Source organism: Chlorocebus sabaeus, chromosome 21 (genome assembly GCF_047675955.1).
Source record: "Chlorocebus sabaeus isolate Y175 chromosome 21, mChlSab1.0.hap1, whole genome shotgun sequence".
NCBI classification, from domain to species: domain Eukaryota; kingdom Metazoa; phylum Chordata; class Mammalia; order Primates; family Cercopithecidae; genus Chlorocebus; species Chlorocebus sabaeus.
In genome coordinates, this window is record NC_132924.1 from 30,089,469 (window position 1) to 30,112,496 (window position 23,028).

Here is a 23,028-nt window from a genome sequence, read left to right on the forward strand (position 1 = left end):
TAAAAGTGGCATCCACTAATCAGTTCCAACTGATGCTGCCATGATTCTAATCAGGCCCAAAATTGACAGGTCTTGAGATATTTTTCCAAGAGAATCTGGAAATCCAGAATTTTGCATCACTTTTCCTGACTGGATCATTAAATATTAACAGCAAATACAAACATTTTAAAATCGCTGCAGACCAAAAAAAAAAAAAAAAAAAAAAAAAAAAAAAAAAAAAAAAAAAAAGCAAAACGTTGTGAGTCTCTTTTGCAACCTCTGCTCTTTATAACCGTGAGTAAACTGAGTATTTTTAGGAGAAATGCACCAGGACAGAGATGTGGATAGATGTAGCTTTATTTCCGGCAAGCTCCTGCATCTTTTCCATCTTTGTGAGAACAGAAAGACAGAAGGGATTAAACAGCTGGAACCAGCATACATACAGAGCTACCAAATTATCACTCTTAGTTGTGACAATTTGCATATCTACTTTTCCTCCTTCTAAGAATAGTTCTCACCTCTCTCCTGTCTATTGCCTGGTGGATGAGACCTGTATGCTTTCCTGTGGGCATCCACAGATCACACGCTGGGGCAAGGACAATATACAGACCTCCACTCACTAGCTAACACCACACTCTCCCCTCTCGTCCAGGAAAGTGTATTGAAGTTTAAATAAGTGAGAATGCTAAAAATAACACAATGGCTTTCACTGACTTTAATTTTTTTTAAGTAAATTCATCACAATCATTGATATTTTATCTACCATTGATAATTACTTACTTGTGACACAACTCACAAATGTTGGGACAAGAAATATTTTTAAAAACAAAAATAAATTTAAAGATGCATTGCTAAGCTTCCCAGACAGACCAGCACTCTCTGCCTCTGGGATCATCAGCCAAGGCATGGTGGGCTGGGTTGACCCCCCCAGCTCATACAGTCATATTTAGAGTATCTGGGACAAGGGTCTTAGGAACTTCACCAGAGACATTTGGACCCTTAAGATAGGACAGGAGAAATAAAAGACCTTTTTCTCCAAAGCAATCAGTGAGTTAGAGTCCAAACATTTTCATCTAACTGGCAACAGGGAACCCCACTTGGACTGGTGCTTGGATGATGCTAAGTCAAGTCCTGCTCAGCAGCAAAAACCAAGAAGGAGCCCACATAATCCACAATCTTTCCTCTGTGAATTGATCCAGAAGATGCAGAAACTGAACCCCAGTGCTTTCCCTGTTACCTCCTCATTTAGGATGATCTGTTTCTTTTCCATTGCATTAGAAAATAAAAATTCAAAACACAGAATAGAAACCATACTCAGAAAGAAGACAGAGACAAAGAGGTGACTGGCAATTTGATGGCATACATCTCCTTGGGAGAAGGTGTCTGAATCTTAAAGTCAGACGATGACAAAAACGAGAGCAGAAACAAGTCTATTTTTTCTCTAGGTCACCATAGGGAACCAAGCTAACCCATTTACAAGTGGTCTCAGGGGAACTATCTTTAAATAGCTATCTTGTCACCATCCTTTTCATCATCTTCCACGATTGCTTTGGGTCTCTCGTCCCTGAGCAATGTCACACCTGCAAAACAAAGCACAGACCTGCAATTAAGTGCCTCTAATTAAAACATTAGGCAACCTTGCCAATAGACACAGTACAAAGGAGCATGGCAACCCAGAAACCTTAGTGTCTACAAGGCTATCTGCTAAAAGTATCAACCCAGAGAGGGAGCTGGGTGGCTTTATCTGGCCTTCCCAGAGGTGCTCAATGAGGACGCTATTCTGGTTACAAAGGGATGCACCACCTGGAAGTCAGAGGCAGCCTTTATCTTCTTCTCTAAGTTCTGCTCCTAAACTTGCAGCATGGAGGGATGGAAAGTAACCAATTGCTTTGCACTCACAGTTCTGCCACTCACTTAATCTGTGTCGGGCCAGAAAACACATTCACATCTAAGTCTTCTCAATATAAAATGAGGACAGTAACAATTATTATAAAGGGTTATTGTGACAATTAAATAAGATATATGTCACAATGTTTAACCCAGAGCAACTAAATGTCGGCTTTTCCTTTCCCTTTAATATTTGCTCGTTTATTTACCTTTCGAAAAGAACTGGTAAGCCTCAGGAAGTCAAACTTAAAAGCATTTTACATCCAGGGAAATATTGAGCTCAGGCTCTGGACATGCCATTTCCAAATGTCAGTACTGTACCAGGAGGTGATGACGTTCACATGGTTCGGAGCAAAATGAGAAAATAAGGAAAGTGTACTGAGCTTTTCATATGGCTGTATGCCTACACTTTTAAAAGCTGTTCTTTATTTTGAGATTATTTTTCCTTCTTTTGGGGATTAAAATATCCTTTGTTTTATGAAATTTTAGAGATGTTAGAAGGTTTTTAAAATGCAGCCTTATAAAGCAAAATAAAAAGTTGCTGTTCCTATGTCGGGATCCACAGTATTTTGTTTAAAAAATGTACTGGGCCAGGCATGGTGGCTCATGCCTATAATCCCAGCACTTTGAGAGGCCGAGGTGGGTGGATCACCTGAGGTCAGGGGTTAGACAGCAGCCTGGCCAACATGGTGAAACCCCATCTCTAGGAAAAACACAAAAATTAGCCAGGCATGGTGGCGGGCACCTGTAATCCCAGCTACTCATGAGGCTGAGGCAGAAGAATCCCTTGAACCCAGAGACAGAGATTGCAGTGCACCAAGATTATACCACTGTACTCTAGCCTGGGCAACAGGACAAGACTCTGTCTCAAAAAAAAAAAAAAAAAAAAAAAAAAATTACTGGTCTGTGAAATTCAGAAGTCTGAGCACAATTTTCTGGACTGATCACCCCAGAAAGGACCAGCCAATAAGGGTCACATGGTTCTGCTCATCCTGTAAAGTATAAAGTAAGGTCATTTAATGAAAGGTCAAAGGAAGCTGTGATGGAAGGCCAGTCCTTCATGGTCCCCGTCATCCCACTCCAGCCAGCTTCCCCACCACTGCCTCGCACTGCCTCCTTCCTTCTTTTCATAATGAGAGGCCTTCCAGTTCATGAAGCATTTTATAAAGATCTACACTTGAGAAAGAGAAGCTGTGCACCACAAGAGGCCTTTCTACCACACTGGACTCCATTCAACAGCAGCAAATTAATGAAAACTATGTGTTGATCTTAATGACTATTCATTTGTTTCAGTTCCTAGTTTGTTCACATGGGTTCTTTACCAATTAGCTGGTATTTATTGGAGGAGAAAAACAATTTCAAGAGTCTGGCTGAAACCACAGCTTTTGCATAAATCACTTATGAAACACAGTGGGAGATATTTCTCGTACACCAGCTGCACAGAGATTTGGATTTCTGTTTGGAATTAAGGCTAGCATGGCAGGAGAACATAGAGTCAGCTATGCCGAGCCCCAAATGTTTCCATCCTTCCTTCTTTGATATCTCTTCACATTAAGCCAAAATCGAGTTGATTCAAAGTGGGCAAGAGCCTTTAAGTTCCCAAATGCAGATCAACTTTCTGGTTACTTTTGCTACCCTGGAAACTTAATCATACGAGAATCTGCTCCTCGCTGACTCCCCCAAAAGTTCCTGCTATTTCAGGAATAAGAAGAGCCTGTTAAACCATCACAGCCAGCCCTTCCCAAAGTAGGCTGGGCTGTCCACAGGAGCACAGGAGATAATTTCAAGTAGAGGGTGAACCAGCATTTTATATTAATATAGTTAAGAATTAATTTTAATGTCTTATAATGAAAAAATATATGGTAGCTCGTAGAAATCTTGATTTCTTGGATATCATTGCTTAGGATGAGCCTTAAATCAGGAGTATCTACATGTCACCACTGCATTCTTGTTCTTGATGCTTTGGTGACATGAAGATGGCCTGGGTTTTGGAAGCATTGGTCTGGTTTAATCTCCTTCTGACCCTCATGCTTTCAGGGGAAGCAGAGGTGCACCATTAAAGGAATATGCAGATCCTGAAACCAGAAAGCTTTGCCTTTGGTGATCATTAAGCCTTGAGCACTCACTTAACCTGTCTGAGCCTCAGTTTATTCACCTGTAAAATTGGAGAACAAGTAATTTGTATCTTCCACAATATGTGATGTCCCCAAATAGACTTAGGCCCACATTGTGGCTGCAGCCACATCATACATGAACCTCTGTTACAGCATATTTCACATTGTAGGAATCACTGGACAATACATCCTTCTCCCCTATTGAACCATGAGATTCTCTAAGGATATGCTAACATCTGGCACAAGACTTAGAATACAATAGGGATTTAGCAAATGTCATTTCCTTCCCTTCAACCTCTCTCTATACAGAAGAGTTTAGGGAACTTGGCTGCTTGTAAGAGCTTAGTGGGTTTTAAGACCAAGGCTGCCAGTCCGAAGTCTCCAAGGGCCAATCAGCTTTGCAGCAAGCTGTTGTAGAGCACAATCCCACCCAGAGCACCAGCTAAAATAGTTCATGCACATTACATTATGGTCTCAGGGAGCCAGGGCTAGGACACCACCTCCTCTGATAAGTCACACTAGAGAAAATGTTCTATTCCCAGCAAGACAGAAGACGTGTCACTTTCAATGGACATCCTGGTCCCTTTCTCATGTAGAAGCGCAGGATTTTCATCTTCGATGTCCCAAACTGCCCAAATGTCCACAGCTCATGGACAACATTCTAGGAGGATTCTCTTCAATGCTTCCAGCCTCATTATGCCTTTTTCATGGTTCCATTTGTGACAAACCTCTAATAACACTTCTTTCGCTCTTAAGCAGGCCTTGGTTACCCAGATCTGACTAGTCAGAACCAATGCTGTCTGCCGTGCAGTCACTGAGATGAGGGCCCCTGGCAACCATAGGCCAAGCTGGGAGCAAGCCTGAGTCTGGCAGAGAAGCTTGAGATGACCCCTTTGAAGGGCTGTGCTCGCAGTTGGAACCTGTCAAGTAAGCTCATTAACTAAGGGGAGTGAAGGTAGTTAGCAAGAGATTTAGAAGACAGACTGGATCCTTGTCCAGTTTTCACTTGCCAAGGGCTAATGAGAGATGTCTCCAGAGTGTATTTGTCTGTGAGTTTCTCTCAACACCCTTATTAGAACCAATGTGAGTCCTTCTGAACATCTGCCGAAGGCTCTATCCTTATCAGCTTAACTACCATTTCGATTACTGCCAAATCTTTAGCTACTAAAAGGCGCTTCAAAAATAAAGTACTTCAGCTAATATGCTAATGAAAGATAGAATCACACAATATCTGTAATTGCACTTACTTATGATATAGAGATTTGCTGATTCAAGGAATTCCATAATGTATACAGAGGCTATGGCTATCCAGCCTCTCCCCATCCCCACCCCCAACTCTTGTTTACTCTGTGTTGTTTGATAAACATTTTTGATTCAATTGAGAAGCTACTCTCTTAGGATGTAGATATTGGGATATAGGCAGCTCTCATGTCAGGTAAATGAGCTCAACCCATTAGGAAGTTCCTTGAATCAGCAGATTTATACAGAGAAGTAAAATGCTGTGGCTTAGACAATTCTCACCTTCAGAAATGGTTTGATTTATCTCACAGAATATAAGATTGAATAGAGAATGGAAGGAACTAACATTTGTTGAGAGTTTTTGATAGCCAAGAACTCTGCCAAGTGGTTTATGTACTTTATTTAATTGTGTTAACAATGCTGGGAGACATATTTATGGTCCCCTTTTAGATTTATGGGCAAAATGAAGAAAGTTTTACAGTTTTTGTTAATTGTCCAGGGTCACAAAGCTAGTATGGAGCAGAACCAGGGATGAAACCTAGACCTTTGTGAATCCAAAGCCCATATTCAATTTTGTATACTAGGATGACTCCCTGCCCGTAAATATTTTTGTTTCTCTACCAAGTCTTCTCCTAGAAGGTCTTCAATAAAAACAGATACAAGCATGAACAGAAAATAATCAGTCTCCATTAGGTATTGCAAAATTGTGATTGCCAGATAAAATATCAAACCAGCATATATGTAGTGAGTATTGCTATGTAGAAGTGATTAGACTAGATATGAAGATCAATACCAGAAACATAAGGCAGTCACAGCCAGTCCTCATGAATTCATCATGCAAGTTGTTGATGTAAGTCAATTTAAGCAGCAGCGACAATACAGGCAACAAGAAGAATAAAGACAATACTAAACGAGATGACAAAGTTTTGTGTATTTGCATGCCGTGACTAATACAGAGTTAGTTAAGAATAGAAAACAGTCATTTTGGACCTGAAGGAGTCTGATAGCAGAGGCTTTGAGCTGGATGACTATTGAAAGGTAGTTGGGACCTGGACAGAGGCAGAGCCTGAGGGAAAACATGTGATGGATTAGAGGATTCACCTAGGTAGGAATGCACTTAACCTATGAGAAACACAGATGAGGGAGGTTCAGAGCTTCCCCTGGTCCTTGGGCCATTTCTCCATTACTCATGCTCTGTACCACCCTGCCTAGCTCTGCTCCTTCCTAGCAAGTCTGAAAACATGTGACCCTGCCTATGCTTCTATTTTCTTCTCATCTTATTTGGAAACAACAATCTATTGGTAGAGACAAAAAAAAAAAAAAAAAAAAAGGTGAAAAGTCGATTTAAGCCATATCACAATTCTAAGGCAGAATTTCCCATATCGTAGCATAATCTATAGAATGACTAGACTAGTAAAACTAATAGGTAGTACCAGAAAAAGTTCTATGGAAAATAGATCAGATCTGGGTTATACAAAGTCAAAGTGATTCCTTTTGTAGGACTTCTAAAAAATTTTATTACAGGCATACCTCAGAGATGTTGCAGGTTCTTCCAGATCACTGCAATAAAGCAAATATCACAATAAAGAGAGCCATGCAAATTTTTTGGTTTCCCAGTGCACATAAAAGTTAGGCTTACACTATACTGTAGCCTACTAACTGTGAAATAAATAGCATTATGTCTTTAAAAATAATGAGCGTAGCTTAATTTAAAAATACTTTTTCGCTAAAAAATGCTAATGATTCTCTGAGTCTTCACTGAGTCTTAGAGAGGCTTGCCTCAATGTTGACGGCTGCTGACTGATCAGAGAGGTGGTTGCTGAAGGTTAGGTGGCTGTGGCAATCTCTTAAGATGACAGTGAAGTTTTCTGCATTGATGGACTCTTCCTTTCAAAGTAGATTCTGCTCTAGTATGTGATGCTACTTGACAGCATTTTACTCACAGCAGAACTTTTTTCAAAATTGAGTCAATCCTTTCAAACCCTGCTGCTACTTTATAAACTAAGTTTATATAATATTCTAAACCCTTTGTTGTAATTTCAACAATGTTCACAGCATCTTCACCAGTAGTAGATTTCATCTCAAGAAACCACTTTCTTTGCTCATCTATCAGAAGCAACTCCTCATCCATTCAAGTTTTATCATTAGATTGCAGCAATTCAGTCATATCTTCAGGCCCCACTTCTAATTCTAATTCTCTTGCTATTTCTTTTGCAGTTACTTCCTCCACTGAAGTCTTGAACCTCTCAAACTCATTCATAAAGGTTGAAATCAACTTCTTCCAAACTCCTGATAGTTTTGATATTTTGACCTCCTCCCTTGAGTCACAAATGTTCTTAATGGCATCTAGAATACCAAATTGTTTCCAGAAGGTTTTCAATTTACTTTGTCCAGATCCATCAGAAGGATCGCTATCTATAGCAGCTCTACATTTGCAAAACATGTGTTTCTTAAATAACAAGACTTACGAGTTGAAGTAACTCCTCTATCCAGGGGCGCCAGTATAGATGATACATTAGCAGGCATGCAAACAACATTAATCTCTGTGTGTGCCTCCATCAGAGCTCTTGGGTGATGAGGTACATTGTTAATGAGCAGTAATAATTTGAAAGGGGTCTTTTTTTGGAGCAGTAGGTCTCAACAGTAGGCTTAAATTATTCAGTAAATTATGCTGTAAACATGTATGCCTTTATCCAGGCTTTGTAGTTCCATTTACAGAACACAGGCAGACTCAATTTAACATAATTCATAAGGGCCCTAGGATTTTCAGAATAGTAAATGAACATTGGCTGCAACTTAAAGTCACCAGGGCATTATCCCCTAACAAGAGAGTTGGCCTGTCCTTTGAAGCTTTGAAGCCAGGCATTGACATCTCCTTTCCAGCTATGAATGGCCTAGATGACATCTTGTTCCAATAGAAGGCTGTTTAATCTACATTAAGAAACTATTGTTTAGTGTAGCCGCTCTCACCAATTATCTTAGCTAGATTTTCTGTATCACTTCCTGCAGTTTCTACATCAGCATTTGTTACTTCACTTTGCACTTTTATGGGAGATGGCTTCTTTCCTTAAATATCGAATCAAATTCTGCTACCTTCCAACTTTTCTTCTCTGCTAGCTTCCTCCCCTCTCTCAACCTTCATATAATTGAAGAGCGTTAGGACCTTGTTCTGGATTAGGCTTTGGCTTAAGGAAGGGTTGTGGCTGGTGTGATCTATTCAGACCACTGAAACTTTCCCCATATCAGCAATAAGGATGTTTCACTTTCTTATCGTTCCTGTGTTCACTGGAGTAGAAATTTTAATTTCCTTCAAGAACTTTTCCTTTGCATTTACAACTTGGCTCTTGGCTAACTGGTTGGTACAGGAGACCTAATTTTCAGCCTGTCTTGGCTTTCAACCTGCCTCTCTCACTAAGCTTAATCATTTCTAGCTTTTGATTTAAAGTGAGAGATGTGCAATTCTTCCTTTCAGTTGAACACTTAAGGGCCCCTGTAGGGTTATTGATTTGCTTTATTTCAGTATCTTTGTGTCTCATGGAATAGGGAAGCCAGGGGAGAGGGAGAGAGATGGGGGAATGGTTTGTCAGTGAAGCAGACAGAATACATACACCTCTTATAGATTAAGTTCACAGTCTTATATAGGCGAGGTTTGTGGCATCCCAGAACAATTACAATAGTAACATCAAGCATCACTGATCACAGATCACCTTAAAAGATATAATAATAATAATAATAATAAAATTCTAAACAGTGCAAGAATTACTAAAATGCGATACAGAGACATGAAGTCAACACGTGCTACTGAAAAAATGGTGCTTGCTGCTGGAAAAATAGACCTGCTAGATGCAGGGTTACCAAAAACATCCAATTTTGTTAAAAAAATCAAAATCTGAAAAGCACAAAAAAGTGAAGAGAAATGGAATGAGGTAGGCCTATATTTCATTAACACTGCAGACCTCTAGTATGGAAATATCACCCAGTAACAATTCCTTCTCCCCTTGGGAAACAGTCAGACTTAACAAATTGTGACTGTTGTCTATTATTCTTAAATCAGTTATTCCAAGATCTCTGGACCCCTTGACCCATATTAAAACTTCTCTGAAAGAAGACAGAATACTACCAAAAAATCATCTGTGAAGGCCCTTTCACTGGGGGACCGTGCTGGCTTGCTCCCCTCTCTGTTAGAAAACAGGAACAGCTTTATCCTTCATGTCCCAGTGAGGTAAGAGAGCTGTGATGGGCCATCACAGTTGACTCAGTGTTGAATGAGGTAATGACTGATGCAGGATGTTACTGAGGGCCAACAGATCCTGCCCAGGGAAATAATGAAGGCAGACCTCACAGCCTTTCCTCTTTCTGAGCGAGTCATCTTCTGGTGTCCAATTTGCCTGACTGTGAGTTTTAGAGAAACCTCTTTTTCCTCCTTTAGCACCAAGTATTTAATTATCTCTCCCACCTAGAGTATAAACACCAAGAGAGCAAGGACTTTATCTTTGGGGTTTGTTTTCCAGTGTATGCCCAGTACTTCAGCTATGCCTGGCACACAGTAGACACTCAGTAAATATTGACTGAGCAGAAGCCAAAGACATCACTGCCTTAGGACTCTTGGATTTGTCTTTTCTGCCTCAAATACTCTGCTCAGTTACCTCCATGGCACACCCACATTTTCCTGAGGTCTCTGCTTAAATATCCCTTCCTCAGAAAAGGTTTCCCTGTGCACCTTGGAAATCTAAAGAAGCAATTTCTATCTTCCATTCTTCATCTAACTAACTTTATTTTCTTCACAGCATTTATTCCTAGCAGACTTTCTATTATGTATTTATCTATATGGTTATTGACTTTCTTCCAGTACCACTGCCTAGAACAGAGCCCAGGACATGACAAGTACTCAGTAAATATTTGTTAAAAGGACGAAGACAGTTTGAAGATTAGACTTCTGCATGTCCTAAACTCCTTGTACTTTTAGCACATGTGCATGATCTCAGAAGCTTGCATGTAGTCAGTGCTTAGAAAAGTTGGTACGTAGAAATGTGTGTGTGTGAAAGAGACAGAGAGGGAATTGTCCCTGACATGACTAGGTGGGGTCATAAACTCATCATTCATCTTGGTATACAGGTAAGTGATGAACACAACGGGATGGATAGAGGTAAGTGGATGTGAGAAGAGAAGAAGAGGTGGAGGAACAAGGACAGAAGTGTAGAGAACACAAATCCCATTGAGCATAGAACCAGAGCCTCTAATGTAGCTGGGAATCTTAAGCCCCTGACTGTTTTTGTCGTAATTTCTTCTTCTGAGCTGTTTTTTCAATTTTTTTCTTTATTAAATGAAACAGTGGGGAAATACAGTTTTATAACCACAGCCAAATTTTATCTTCTCCCCAGAGTGTTTCTTCTATTCCTATAATGCTAAACTTCCAAACTACAGTACAGATCAGTGAAAAACTGCCCAAAGGTGAGATAGACCTGGGTTTGAGCCCCAATTCTGCCACATTTTAGTGTTTGAACTTGATCATAATTTTATCCCTTCATTTATCCATCTAGTCATCTTATCTTTGATCCAACCAATTAGCCAATTAGTCATCTATCAATTTTATCCACATAAGACTTTAAAGCAGATGAGTAAGTTAATTAAATTCTCTCAGTTTCTTAATCTGTAAAACGAGATAATAGCCTCTCTATTACATTAGTTAATTTATAAAAATCCATGAGACATGACAAACTGAGTGCCTAACATTTAGTAGAAACTCAATAAACATTAGCATATTTTCCCCTCTGTCACTCCCCCAACACAACGATCTGTATAAAATGCACACATACACACAGAGTCATACTCTAGTCATGAATGTACATGTCTTATTCCTAACTTGCACTTGTCAAGGACAAGGACTATATCTCACAGAGCAGCTCCTTTACAGACTGGGGCTGTACTCATAGTTCAGTATGATTTTTATTTGTTTGTTTGATTTGACACATATTAAGATAGCTATCCATATTTCTGCATCTCTTTTTCTGTCTCTCATTTTAAGGATTTGGCCAATTAGTTCAAGTATCTCAGGAGAACCAGTCATAAGACGCAAAATCCGTGGAAGCCTTGGGAGGAGGGCATTCCAGCTCTTCTCAAGGACCCACTGACATTTCTATTCCGTTGGCTCAGTGAATTCAACCAGCTCTGCTGAGGCATGAGTAATGCTCTGACCCTTTCCCATCCCCAGATCAGCCCCTGGGGAGCTACTAGTGGAGATAAACCTAAAAGGTAGCAGTGAGTGTGGCTTCTCCCCAGAGCACTTCAGCACAATGCAGCTTGCTGGGCCAGGACAACGGCCAGGCCCTGGGGACCTCCAGATGGTAAGGCTCTTGACCTGTCCCTGTCACCCCCTGCAAATGCCCTACACCAGCTTTTTTACCTGCTGCAAAGGGGGACATGTGCAGGGCAGGTGTGTCTTTTCTCCTTGGCTTTTTCTGTTCCAGGTCAGTGTTATGAAGAGCAGGAATCATTTTGCCCTTTGGATGTCTCTCTTGAACATCATATCTTTTAATTAAATGTTCTGAAAACACACCTGCATGGTTAGGGGAACACAGAGAGAAACAGGGTCAAATACATATATCCTAATATATGAGGACTATGCATATTTATAGACATCTGGTGAAGACAGTCAATATAGCTTTCCAAACTTACTTTAATAAAGCAAGTCTTTTTAATAAGAAGCATTAGTATTTATTGAGGCTCCACTAGGAACGTTGTCCATGCAAAAGGTTTTGTATGCTTGATTTTATTTTAGCCTCACAAAAACCCTGAGGAATTTAGTATTATGGCCACCGTCACATAGCTGAGGGAAGTGAGGCAAAGAAATATGCCCAGGGTATTACAGCTCATAGGTGTCCGAGAGCAGTTGAGCCCAAGTTTTTCTGCCTCCAAATCCCATCCTCTTCAGTCAGAGGGGTTCATTTGATGTACTGCAGACTGTGTCTGCACACTTATGCCCTGATACCTCCACCCTCCTGCTTTCTCACCTCTATGCTACAGTGAAATTTTTCTCCGTCATTGAGTAACTCTCTAAAAACAGCCTCTTGCATAAAATTTTCCACAATTCGCTACCCACACTGAGCCCCAATGGTCCTTTTTAAGAACTTCCTTATGATGTCACTTCTTACTGCATATTTCAACTATTATGTGCTGTTGTTATTTCTTAGAAAACTGAAAGATCGTTCCCAGAAAGATCTATGTTTCATTTGCTTTGCAACCCTCAAGGTGTGCTGTGAACAGAGATGACAGTAAATTAGTGACCAAGAGGAAGGGAGAAAAGAAAGCAAAGCAAGGCAAAACTTTTGAGAATAAGAGAATGTCATGCATCACATCCAAGGGTGTTACAGAGACATGTTAGCTGTTTGCCAGACTGCTTTGCTTTTCTCTTGAGCATTGAGCTGGGCCCATTTCCCGACTTTCCTCATTGTCAGGTGAGGCCTGGTGACTGATGAAGGCCTGGTTCATGTAAATCCCCCTGCCAGTCCTCCACTCTGTCTACCTCCCATGCCTGCTGGACGTTGGTACTCATCGTGACTGTGGAAGCTCGTGGTGACTTTGCTCACCATGTGTTTATGATGTCAAAACACATCAGACTGGTTCCCTGAATGACTCTTTGGAGCAGAGCTTGCCTTCATACCCCATGATTTAACTATTGGTAGGTAAAAAAATAAACTTTTATTGTATTAAGCCCCTAATATTTTAGAATGTATCTGTTATAGCAGCTTGCTATATTGTAACTAACACAGAGATACAGAGGTGGCTAGTGCACAAATTACTTTAACATACCTGAATATTTAAGGAAAAATGTGTACGACCAATGCAACCTAGTTGCAAGTGGCTCTCCTTTAGAGCTGTGCAGATGACTTTGTCCATTACCTGGTATGAAAGGTGGGATGTGCAGCGCCGGTGTATCTTTCCTCCTTGGTTTTTTTTGGTCTGACTCAACATTCTGGGTGGCCTGTACATTTTTTCCCTTTCTAGGCTTCTTTTTGAGATCACAGTCCTTAATGAACTGGTCTGAAAGATCATCTAATTTTGACAGGATACAAAGAAATAAAGAATATAACATGACTAAGGATCCAGTCACAAACTGTTCGGTTCCTAATTACAATTGATGATGGTGCAGAGGTGATTTGGCCTGAAAAGGAAAAGTGTTTATTTATTATGGCCTATTCTACAAAGGACTTTATTAGCCTTGCATAAATTCGTATAACAAAATCGAAAACTAGAATTCTGTAAAACTCCAGATTAAGGAAACTCAAATGGATGGATCACTGAGGCAAAGAAAACTTAAAAAATATGGTCCAGCAAGCCACACAGTGGGTTTGAGTTAACTTTCTGATGGGAGAATAGGCTATCTCTGCTGAACGTGCCTCCATTCTTTTTGCTCAAGACTTGCTGTCTTTGGACACCCCAAGGGCCAGTACAAAACCTAAATTTCCCTCGATCTTGGAAAGATTCCCTCGGTCCTCAGTGAATTTCTCACTTGACTTCATCATTGTGCCAGCTCCATTCGCCTGGTGATCCAGGCCTCAGGTTTCATATTTGTCTTTTCACTGTTCCTGGCTTTGTAACCCTCCTATTTGCCCATCCTAACTCAAGATCCTACTGTCTTCTAATTCATTTCTTTACTTTTCTCAATCCTCTGCATTACCCCACCAGAACTTTGAAGACTGGCTTTTACATCGAGTCCATCAGAAGTCGTTATGGGTAATGAATCCAATCTGATCATGCCCTGCCCATTCAAGTCTCTCCCTGCTCCCTCTTACTCCTCTGTCCTTTGTGTTGCTCTGCTTTGGGCTTCGCTGTCATTGTTTCAGCAATGGTTCACTGTTCCATAATGGTTTACCCCCTGCTCCAGACACAGCCTTTCTGGAGATTAAGGATTACAGTCTTTTTGTGATTTTATTCTTAATTGCCTCTCCCTCCATTAAATGGATGTTGAATGGTTAAGTGGGGTCAAGTTGATCTGAGTTCAAACATGGACTCTTGTCATTTTCTAGTTCTGAGAACTTGGAATTTTATTTCTAGAAACTTTAATGTTCTCTCAATATTTAGAGTGGGGATAATACTAATATTAAATCAGTGTGTGTATGTGTGTGTGTGTTTGTGTGTATGTGTGTGTGTGTTAAGACACAGAGCTAAATTTGTTAATGTTTGTAAAGCATCTGATACATTTGATATATTTCAGATGTCCCAAAATATTCACTCTGGCCATTGCTCACCCTCTAACCTTCCTCTAAATTTAGGGGGAAGCTTCCCATCTTCATAAATCTATCTGTACTAACTTCAGTCCTGAAGGTTCGTTCTCATTTTCTTAATATTCACAGCATTTTTGTTCAAGTAACATATTTAAAAGATGATCTAGTTATTATTTCTGCATGTCTTCTCTGACCGCTTTACTGACAGGTGCCTTATCTTCTAACACTTCAGCAGCAATTAATAAATATTTGTTGAATGAATGCTCGAATGAATAAACTGGAATATATTTTGTATAAGGAAACATTCTGTTAGGATTCAAAGAAGCCACAAGACAGTGAAGCTTTTTGTCTTCTTTGGAAACTCTAACTATGGCCTGGATATAGTCTAGATAGATCTACAGATATGAATAAATATGGAGAAATTTTAAAAGAGTAATTGGATATTTTAGTCCCTTCCCTTCCCTTTCATTTCCTTCTCTTCCTTCTCTCTTTTTTATTTAAAAAGTATTCAGGTAAATTTCTCTCTTTCCTTCTCTCTTTCTTATTTAAAAATTATTTGGGTAAATTTCCTTAAAATGTTGAGGATTAAATGTGTTAAACTTTGGTGGGTCTAGATGCAACTCTGTTATTCATTCATTTATTACCCCTTTTCTGATTTTTCAATGCCTATGCTTTATCAGTTGTTAAATATGTACACCATCCCTGAACATATGATTTCATTGAGTTCTCATGCTAAGTCTACAAGGGTGTTATACTCTTTTCTCCATGTTGAAGATGAGGAAACTGAGGCTCAGAAAGCCAAGTAAAAAGCCGAGGGATACACTGCTGGCAGGATATAGTATCAAGATTAAACCCAGCCTCTTGGGACTATGTATCCTAATGCCCGGTGGCAAACACAATTTTAAAAGTTTATTGCCACATAGCACAGCTAATCTTTCCCCAATATTTTACATGCCGTAGTCATGTGTTGAATAAATGAATGCTGCTCTGAATGGATACTGCCCTGCTGTGGGTCTCTGGAGGTACAAACCTGTCATGGGCTACAATTCAACCCCAGGATGCTGCTCAGTGCACAGCCATTTGCTTTAATTTTGACTTTTACTTCAATTGCACTTTTCCCCATTTTTGGAGAAATCTTGAACATAAAATATCTTGATGGCAAACGGGGAGAGGGGAGAGGAGGGGGGAGTCATAACCAGGCGAGGCATAGACAAAGACTATGAATATGCAAAAGGCCCATCCATCAAAAGTCTGAGTGTCTCATTTTTAGAAATGGGTAGAGGCAGAAATGTTTCTGGTATTTTCATTACAAAGGTTATGCAAAAAGTCAGTTCTGGAAAGGAAACAGATTGACAATAAAGCAGAAAAAGGCTATTTAAAATTCTGTCTTGATAGGCAAAGAGAGATATTTGAAATATTTTATTGGCGCTGCACATGGGGTAAAAGTGTGTCAGGAAATACTGGAAACAAGCTATACTGACGCATTCCATTTATTGCCTCAAAAATGCTATGCCTGGGACTCTGTCAGACCCAGAAAAAGAGGACGATATTTCCTCTCTCTCTCTTTCTCTCTCTCTAATGAACTTCTCACTGGTGCTTCAGCTAATATTTACATGGCAGACTCCACAGACCCATGGCTATTTGCCTGCCCATCTGGTGTTGGCTGTCACCAGAAGGCACAGACTATCAGGTTTCAGGGGGGCCTCTCTCTGACTTGCCTGCAAACCTAATGGCTGAGACACCTCTGCTCTGACTTCCATCACTGACATTCACAATCAATCATTTGTTTACCTAAGTGGCTGCAACGAGGGTCTAGCTTGTCCAGTCTGTCTTCTGAGAGTTCCAGTGGCTGCATTTGCTCAGTGGACATCATCAAATGAGGGTGGGTGGATATATTTCTTCTCCAGCACTAAGGAAGGATAAAAACAGTGAATAAATATGGCTCTGTTTATTCATTCATTCATTCATTTACTAAGTAAATATATTTGTTGAGCACTTGCTATTGTGTTCCCAGTTCAATCCTGTTTCTTTATGTATGCTTCTTAAACTTCCCTATTAGAAACTCTAAACTTGGGACTTAAGCCAAAATAAAATGAACCCTCCCACCCTCACACTGACAGATTTATTGGTAATTGTCATGTATCAAATGTCCAATATTTGCCCTCTCTCAGAGACACTTTTAGAGTTTCAGAATGAGCAATTGTCAAGTCTGAATGAGAAGTGAGTTAGCTGAGAGTCACAGAAAATCATGGTTAAACCTTGCGTATGTTTTTTCTGTTGAGTTCTGCAAAGTAGGATTATGTCTACTTCACAGAAGAGGAGACAGAGGCTCAGAAAGTTTAATTAATTTAATCACATGTCTATTAAATAGCTAAGCCTATATCCAGGTCCAGTCCTGCTGACTTCCATTAGACACCCGAGTCTCTTAAAAAAAAAAAAGGGCCTTTGAACCCGAATTGAATAAGGCTTCTGTTGTGGGGTTTTTGTTTTGTTTTGTTTTGTTTTATCATTACATTCTATAACTATTGTATAAAGTAAGGAGACTACCTCCCCATCCACATTATGATGGTGGTAGAAACATGGTAGGAGAAAATCTGGGTTTTGGATAGATCTTTATTTTCCCCCTCGGGATTACAGACATGAGAACAAATCTGCTCCCTCCCCACCCTCCATCTTTCCTGGAAAGTTCATTGAACTTTCCAGAGCTATCAGTTATAGCCATTGCCCAGGAGCAGTGGAAATCCAGAATGGGTATGTGTCAGGCCTGAAGGAGAAATACATTAGCTGAGATTTATAGAAAATCTTCATTAGAGCCTGGCTAGATTCTGTATCTTGAGTTCTTTTTAGATAATTTATTACTCTTGTCCTACCATAGCAAGAGAGGTGGGGGAGGAATGAATAAGATTAAAATCACCCAACCAATTCTTTTATTTTGCGATTCCTTGACAACCAGCATGCAGATGAACACACAGACCAGTTGTGCTAATGTTTCAGGCTCATAAAATGAGTTCAACTCTGTTGTCTTTTGAGGAATAAACCAGTTTTCTCTGCAAAGGCGGAAGAGTCTCTTCCTTTATGTGCTGAGATCACTGGATAGCAGATGGAGCTATTAACTGATCACTTGAGCACGGCTTTTAGTGTCACTCTGTGCAGACTGATTGTACTGAGTGACTTCAGTAGAAATCAATTCAGACCATTGTTTTCAGTGTTTGTATAGAGATTGTCAACTCCCTGTGACCATCAGGAAGTATGCTGTTAGCTTGGATGGGCCATGGGAACATCACTCAGGATGAGTGCTGAGGTCTCAAGGCAGCATCAAATATGGTCTTACGCACGTATTTAACCAATTTTCTTCCACTTCAGGCAAAGTCACGGGCCCAGTCATACACATTATGTTGAAAATTATCCCATAGAGGATCCGGTGAAAATGTTCATTCCTCAGAAGAAGAAACTGAGGCTCAAAAATCTTGAAATGACCTACCATTAGTAAAACACTTAGGATGAGAGTCATCATTTGAAGCTAGGCACTTACTGTCTACTGCAGGTCCTATCTGGTATTAGGACCTTTCTCCTTCTCCCCAACCCTTGAAAGGTAAGGTGTTTTTTTAACTTGGATCCTATGGCTGTTCTTATGTGCCTAATAGCAGATTATTTATTTTGAATCTGGACTCTTGAGTCAAATAGACCTAGGTTAAATCTCAGCTCTTAAACTAAAAAGCCATACGACTTCGATGAAGTTGCTAAATCTTAAAGATGTAGTGAGAGTAAATGGAGCCTAATGCAATAGCACCATTTTTGGCCCCTCTCCCCACAAGCTAAGGCTGCTACAATAAAATTTGCAAAGGCTGACATCTTTGTGGTGCCCACACAGTCTGGCACCCAGACACATATGTCCCTCTCTGTCCCCCGAGCTTACCCTGAGTTTCCTCATCGGAAAAATAGAGATAATAACACCTACTGGGCGGAGTAACTGTGAAAATGAAATAGCATAGCTGCATGCTGAGCACATTGTAGGCACAATTCAACTGGCAGCTATTTTTATGTCGTGTTGTCTATCTACCATGCTAGATTTTTGGCTAAGGAAGACCTGTTGTATAATGAAAAGATTCTAAAAAGCAATGGAACTTTTCTTTCAGATGCTAAGCCATGGGAGGTCCAGCCCTCCTCTGAGCAAAGCAGCTATGGCAGCACCAGACTAGAAAAAGAAAGCCTGCCTCTGGCCAATGAATTGAATAATCAAACATGTCAGAGGCCCCTGGACAAGGCGAGGGAAACTAGTGATTCATCACAAAACTGACACATGCTTCCTCCACAGCATAGCTCATCTTGTCTATGGGAGAAACAACACTATTTTAAATCAGTGTGATTTAAAGAATGATGGTGGTGAACCAGCAAGACTGTTTGCTAAGGGGCTGAGAGACAATTTCCAGATCTGGGATTTTACATTACAAAAATATCCCATGCTGGGCAGGGATGTGTTTTGCTCATGGGATTAGAAGATACTTTTATCATGAATGATGTCATTACGGACTTCTTGGAAGAAAATTTTCGCACAAAGAAAAGAACAAGTAGGTGGACAGGAAAGACATTTGGAGTTTAGTATTGGCTTATTGATAATTGTCATAGCCTGTTAGTATAATGGCCCCATCTCCCAACTCACTCTCCATTTCCATCCTCAGTGAGAAGAGGTGCTCTTTATGAGTGAGCTGTTGTAAGACATGAGTCGGTCTAATTCTTGACATAGGAAATGGAATATTTCCATTTCCTATTCCTGACTCTGCCCACGCCTTTCTCTCTTTAATTCAGTCTCTACCCCAAGCAGGTGTCATAAAGGGATGCTGTACTTATTGGGCTGCCCAGGGAAGGTTTTATCATCTCGCTGTAATTTGGGAACTTTTTAAGGCAACAGCTCTTTCTTTCATGCCTAAATTGTTGGTCCTCTGGGTCTTCAGATTTCAACCAAAAGGCTAGGGCCTCCAGAGAGGCTTGTTGTCTAATACTTCACATTTGGGGGTGTTTCATAAACTGTGTCTACTACAAAGACTTGTGACTTTTTAACATCCTCGTACCACTTATTGGTTCAGTGTAGGCTCTGAATTCTAACACTCACACAGAGACGTGGATTGCCACTGTCATTGCAGTATCAACCACCCACCCTTATGACAAGCCTGAAGCCAAATGTGCTGTGGAAATCAGCACTCTTTAAATTATATAACAGCTCTAGAGGTGTCTCCAGGAACACCAGCAATCACATCCATTATTTCTGCAGCAAAACTATGAATATTCACACTAAGCAACATAAAAGACAAACCACAAAAAAATCACATTCTTTCAGGTCAGGCTTTGCTACCAAATGAGTTTGTGTTGAACTTAACAACAAACCTTTTGGTTTTCAAAATGTTTCAGATTTCTTAATTAGAGAATGAAAGATTATTGATCTGAATTATTCTTCTGGTGGTGGTTGCTTGACAGAATGTAGGTAGTCAGTATAGCATGCAAGAGACCAAGAGATATGATTTCAGGATTTGAGAAAGGATTTCAAGACTTCAGATTTTAAACTCTTGTGACTTGCTCTTACTAATCCTTACCTTCCTTTTCACAAGGGACAAAACCTTTCTTTTCACAGAGAGACCCTTGTAAATGCAAATACCACTAAGAGCAGCAATATGTAAATTGCTGTCACAATACACAGGGATTGTTAATGACAAAGGTCACCTTCTCTTTTGAGAACAGGACCTGAAAGGGGGAAGAAACTGGGTGCTAGAAAAGGGACCCCACTATAATGCAGAAAGGCAGGCACACAAGCAGAGCTGAAACACATTAGTTGGTTCGGTGTGTGGTCAAAAGCTGGTCTGGACATTTTGTCTTTTCTCTTATCATTGAGCAATTTTCTCAGTTGGATGTGAGAATATGTGTTTTAACTTATGGGAAGAAATTTCCTCTCACCTGTAAGATTGGATGCTGTGAGTCAATATAAAGTAGAAGCCAAGGTTTGGCTGCTTGTACCACTCTCTAGCTGGGTGAACTTGGGACAGTTACCTGTTCTCTCAAAAATTTAGTTTTCAAATCTGTTAAATGGGGAAGGTAGTGGCTCTTCTCCAGGGTTGTTGAGAGTATTAACCATAGAATGTACATACATGGAGCCCCAAGCCCAGGTCCTGCACACACATTTTCCTGAGTGTAAGGGGCCTTCTTAGATCTTTCAGTCCTCCATTTGTGATTATATGTCTATCTAAATTGATCCACCAGAATTATCTCCTTAACCCATCTCTGGCCTTCTCTGAAGCTGGCAATGAGATGAGAATATTTCAAGACAAAAACCAACTGCAGAATACCCATTTCTAAGTCTTGGGAACATAATAAAACTGATTCTCAGAAGCAAGTTGACGCTTAGCTTACCCTACGATATTCTAAAGAATATCCCCCAAAGTAATCAGGTCTTGATTCATTTGATGGAATTAAAAGGTAGAAGGTTGTATCCAGCCTATGTGGTGTCTCGTTAATGCACCCTCTGGCTATGTAAAATACATTTTCATTGTCAAACATCTTTTTAACCAGAGGATTGAATTCAGGTCAAAAAGTACCATCTTTTAAAATCAGATTTGTTCATTTAGGAAACCTAAATTGGCAGTATTCCTGGAGGAGAGTCTGACTTAAAGTAGGGCATGGAGATGTGCTTTGAGAAGCATACTTTCTGTACTTTCCCCAGCCTTGGAAGATAAACCTCTCTATCCTGTGTGAATATGCAGATACACCAACTTCATCTTGAAACTTTGCAAATGAGTTTGTGAGGACTCAGGCTTTTACAAAACTCAGTTCCCTCCCTTGGAAGAATGACTTGAAAGTGGTAACTTTTTCTGCTCTCCACTCAGCCCCAGCTTAGCCTTGCTCCCTGAAGCACAACCCCGTGCCACCAGCTACAGCCTTCTTTGTCCCAGTAACTTACTGGAAACTTGCTTTTCTCACCACAAAAGTTCTTGGAGTAAAAATCTGAAGCACTTACCAATCAGTGCAGATGCAGGGAAGAGAAGGCGAGAGACAGGGAGGGCGTGTGTGCTCACCGAAGCTGGGCCTGGCTCCTCTGCGGCAGTGGCTGCTGCTGGCCGGCTCCAGCTCCTCTTATCTAGGGACCAGCTGCTGCTGTTGCCATGGGGATGCTCTGTTTCACAGGCACCAGGGCAAGGGGGATGGAGAAGGAAAGAGGACTAACATCTCCATCGCTGCTCTCCACAGCAATAATTGTACATTACAAAAGTACAATATAGAGTCGTGCTTTGAGTTTCCAGTGTGCACACCAGAGAAATTCAGACAAACCAGCTACATCATTAAATTCCCATGCAATCGATTTTTTGGCCTGATTTTGTAAATATGGAAACTGAGGCACAAAGAAGTTAAGTGATGTGCCCAAGAGAGACCACAGCTAATTTTGACTCTCAAACCTGTTTGAGTTTAAATCCGGAGTACTTTCAATAACCACTGCTCCTTCTCAAAGTACTATCATGAGGAGGAAGAGAAGGGTAGCTACTGCTAACATTTATTTAAGGCTACCAACATGCCAGACACTCTTCTAGAGACTTCACACAGATTGACTTACTTAACCCTCATGCCAACCTTGTGAAATGAGCTACTGTCATCATCCCATTTTATTGATGAGGAAGCTGGGGCTCAGAGTTGCCAAATCATCTGCTCAAGGTCTCCCCACATGGTGAAGCTAGGGTTTGAATGTGGTAATGAAATGCTAGGGTCCACGCTCATAACCACTTTGCAATACCTCTCACCAAAGAGAGCATTTGAAACAGCACATAGCAAAGAAAACAGCCCCTAACTTTATAGGTTATGGTGTGCAGGTCAGAAAAACTTTCCTCCTTCAAAGGAACAAAGCCAAGTGTGCCAATATTAGGAATACATAGGCACTCATGAGTGGATGTTTAAGCAAGGTGGGGAATAGGGGTGACATGCTGTCTTCTGGAGAGGAAGGGTCTATGTTTTGGGTCTGCTCACTGAAAGAGAGCCCACCCGGGTTTGGAGGAGCAGCAGTTTGGACTCCAAAGCAGGAAGGTCAGTCTGGGAGATCAGATAGGTATCAGGACCCACTGGAAGGACTCCAGACCCTCTGATGGCAGCCAGTGGACCACCCAGTGATGCCCAAGAAATATGTTCTCACAGAAGATACATGAGCACCATCCACACATCCACATTTTTTCCAACCTTTCCCGAGGCTCCCTGCAGTGCAGGTCCCTGGCAATTCCTTGTTGGTTTCAACTGCCTGCTTGCCATTGGCAATGTGTTTTGGTTGGTGCCTCCCTCCCACTTGCCAGAATCCCAAATAACAGGGCTAGAACCATAGTAAACTCACCAAGAGGTTGACTCCTAGGGTTAGAATTTTGCCGTGGTAACAGAGAAGTAGAGAATGGACTTCTTTGCCTGTTCCATTTTGTCGTGATCCTTCTTGGGACCTCCTGGAAAGAGATGAGGGCTGCTGAAAGGTGATGCTCTTGGCTAGGAAGGGAAGGCCCTAGATATTGAGAGACAGTGCCTAGAAGCAGGTCTGTGTTCCCAACTGCCTGCTTTATCTTCTTCATTTT

The 23,028-nt window shown here is 40.7% G+C and overlaps 2 protein-coding genes across 6 annotated transcripts in view; one reads left to right on the forward strand and one right to left on the reverse strand.

Moving 5' to 3' along the window:
- PDE1C (phosphodiesterase 1C) overlaps positions 1 to 23,028 on the forward strand; it is a 634,171-nt gene that overhangs the window by 600,390 nt on the left and 10,753 nt on the right. The gene's annotated exons all lie outside the window — the stretch shown is intronic.
- On the reverse strand, positions 321 to 21,597 carry PPP1R17 (protein phosphatase 1 regulatory subunit 17). Of its 2 annotated transcripts, XM_007981668.3 has the most exons (5): positions 21,447 to 21,596; positions 16,235 to 16,352; positions 13,119 to 13,271; positions 11,623 to 11,775; positions 321 to 1,559 (listed from the first exon to the last, which is right to left on the reverse strand). In XM_007981668.3, the coding sequence occupies exons 2-5, from the start codon at positions 16,314 to 16,316 to the stop codon at positions 1,480 to 1,482; spliced, it is 468 nt and encodes a 155-aa protein (XP_007979859.3). In that variant the 5' UTR covers positions 16,317 to 16,352; positions 21,447 to 21,596; the 3' UTR covers positions 321 to 1,479. The 2 variants fall into 2 exon arrangements, with proteins under 2 accessions (XP_007979859.3, XP_007979860.3); XM_007981669.3 differs by lacking the exon at positions 13,119 to 13,271 and having other exon boundaries at positions 21,447 to 21,597.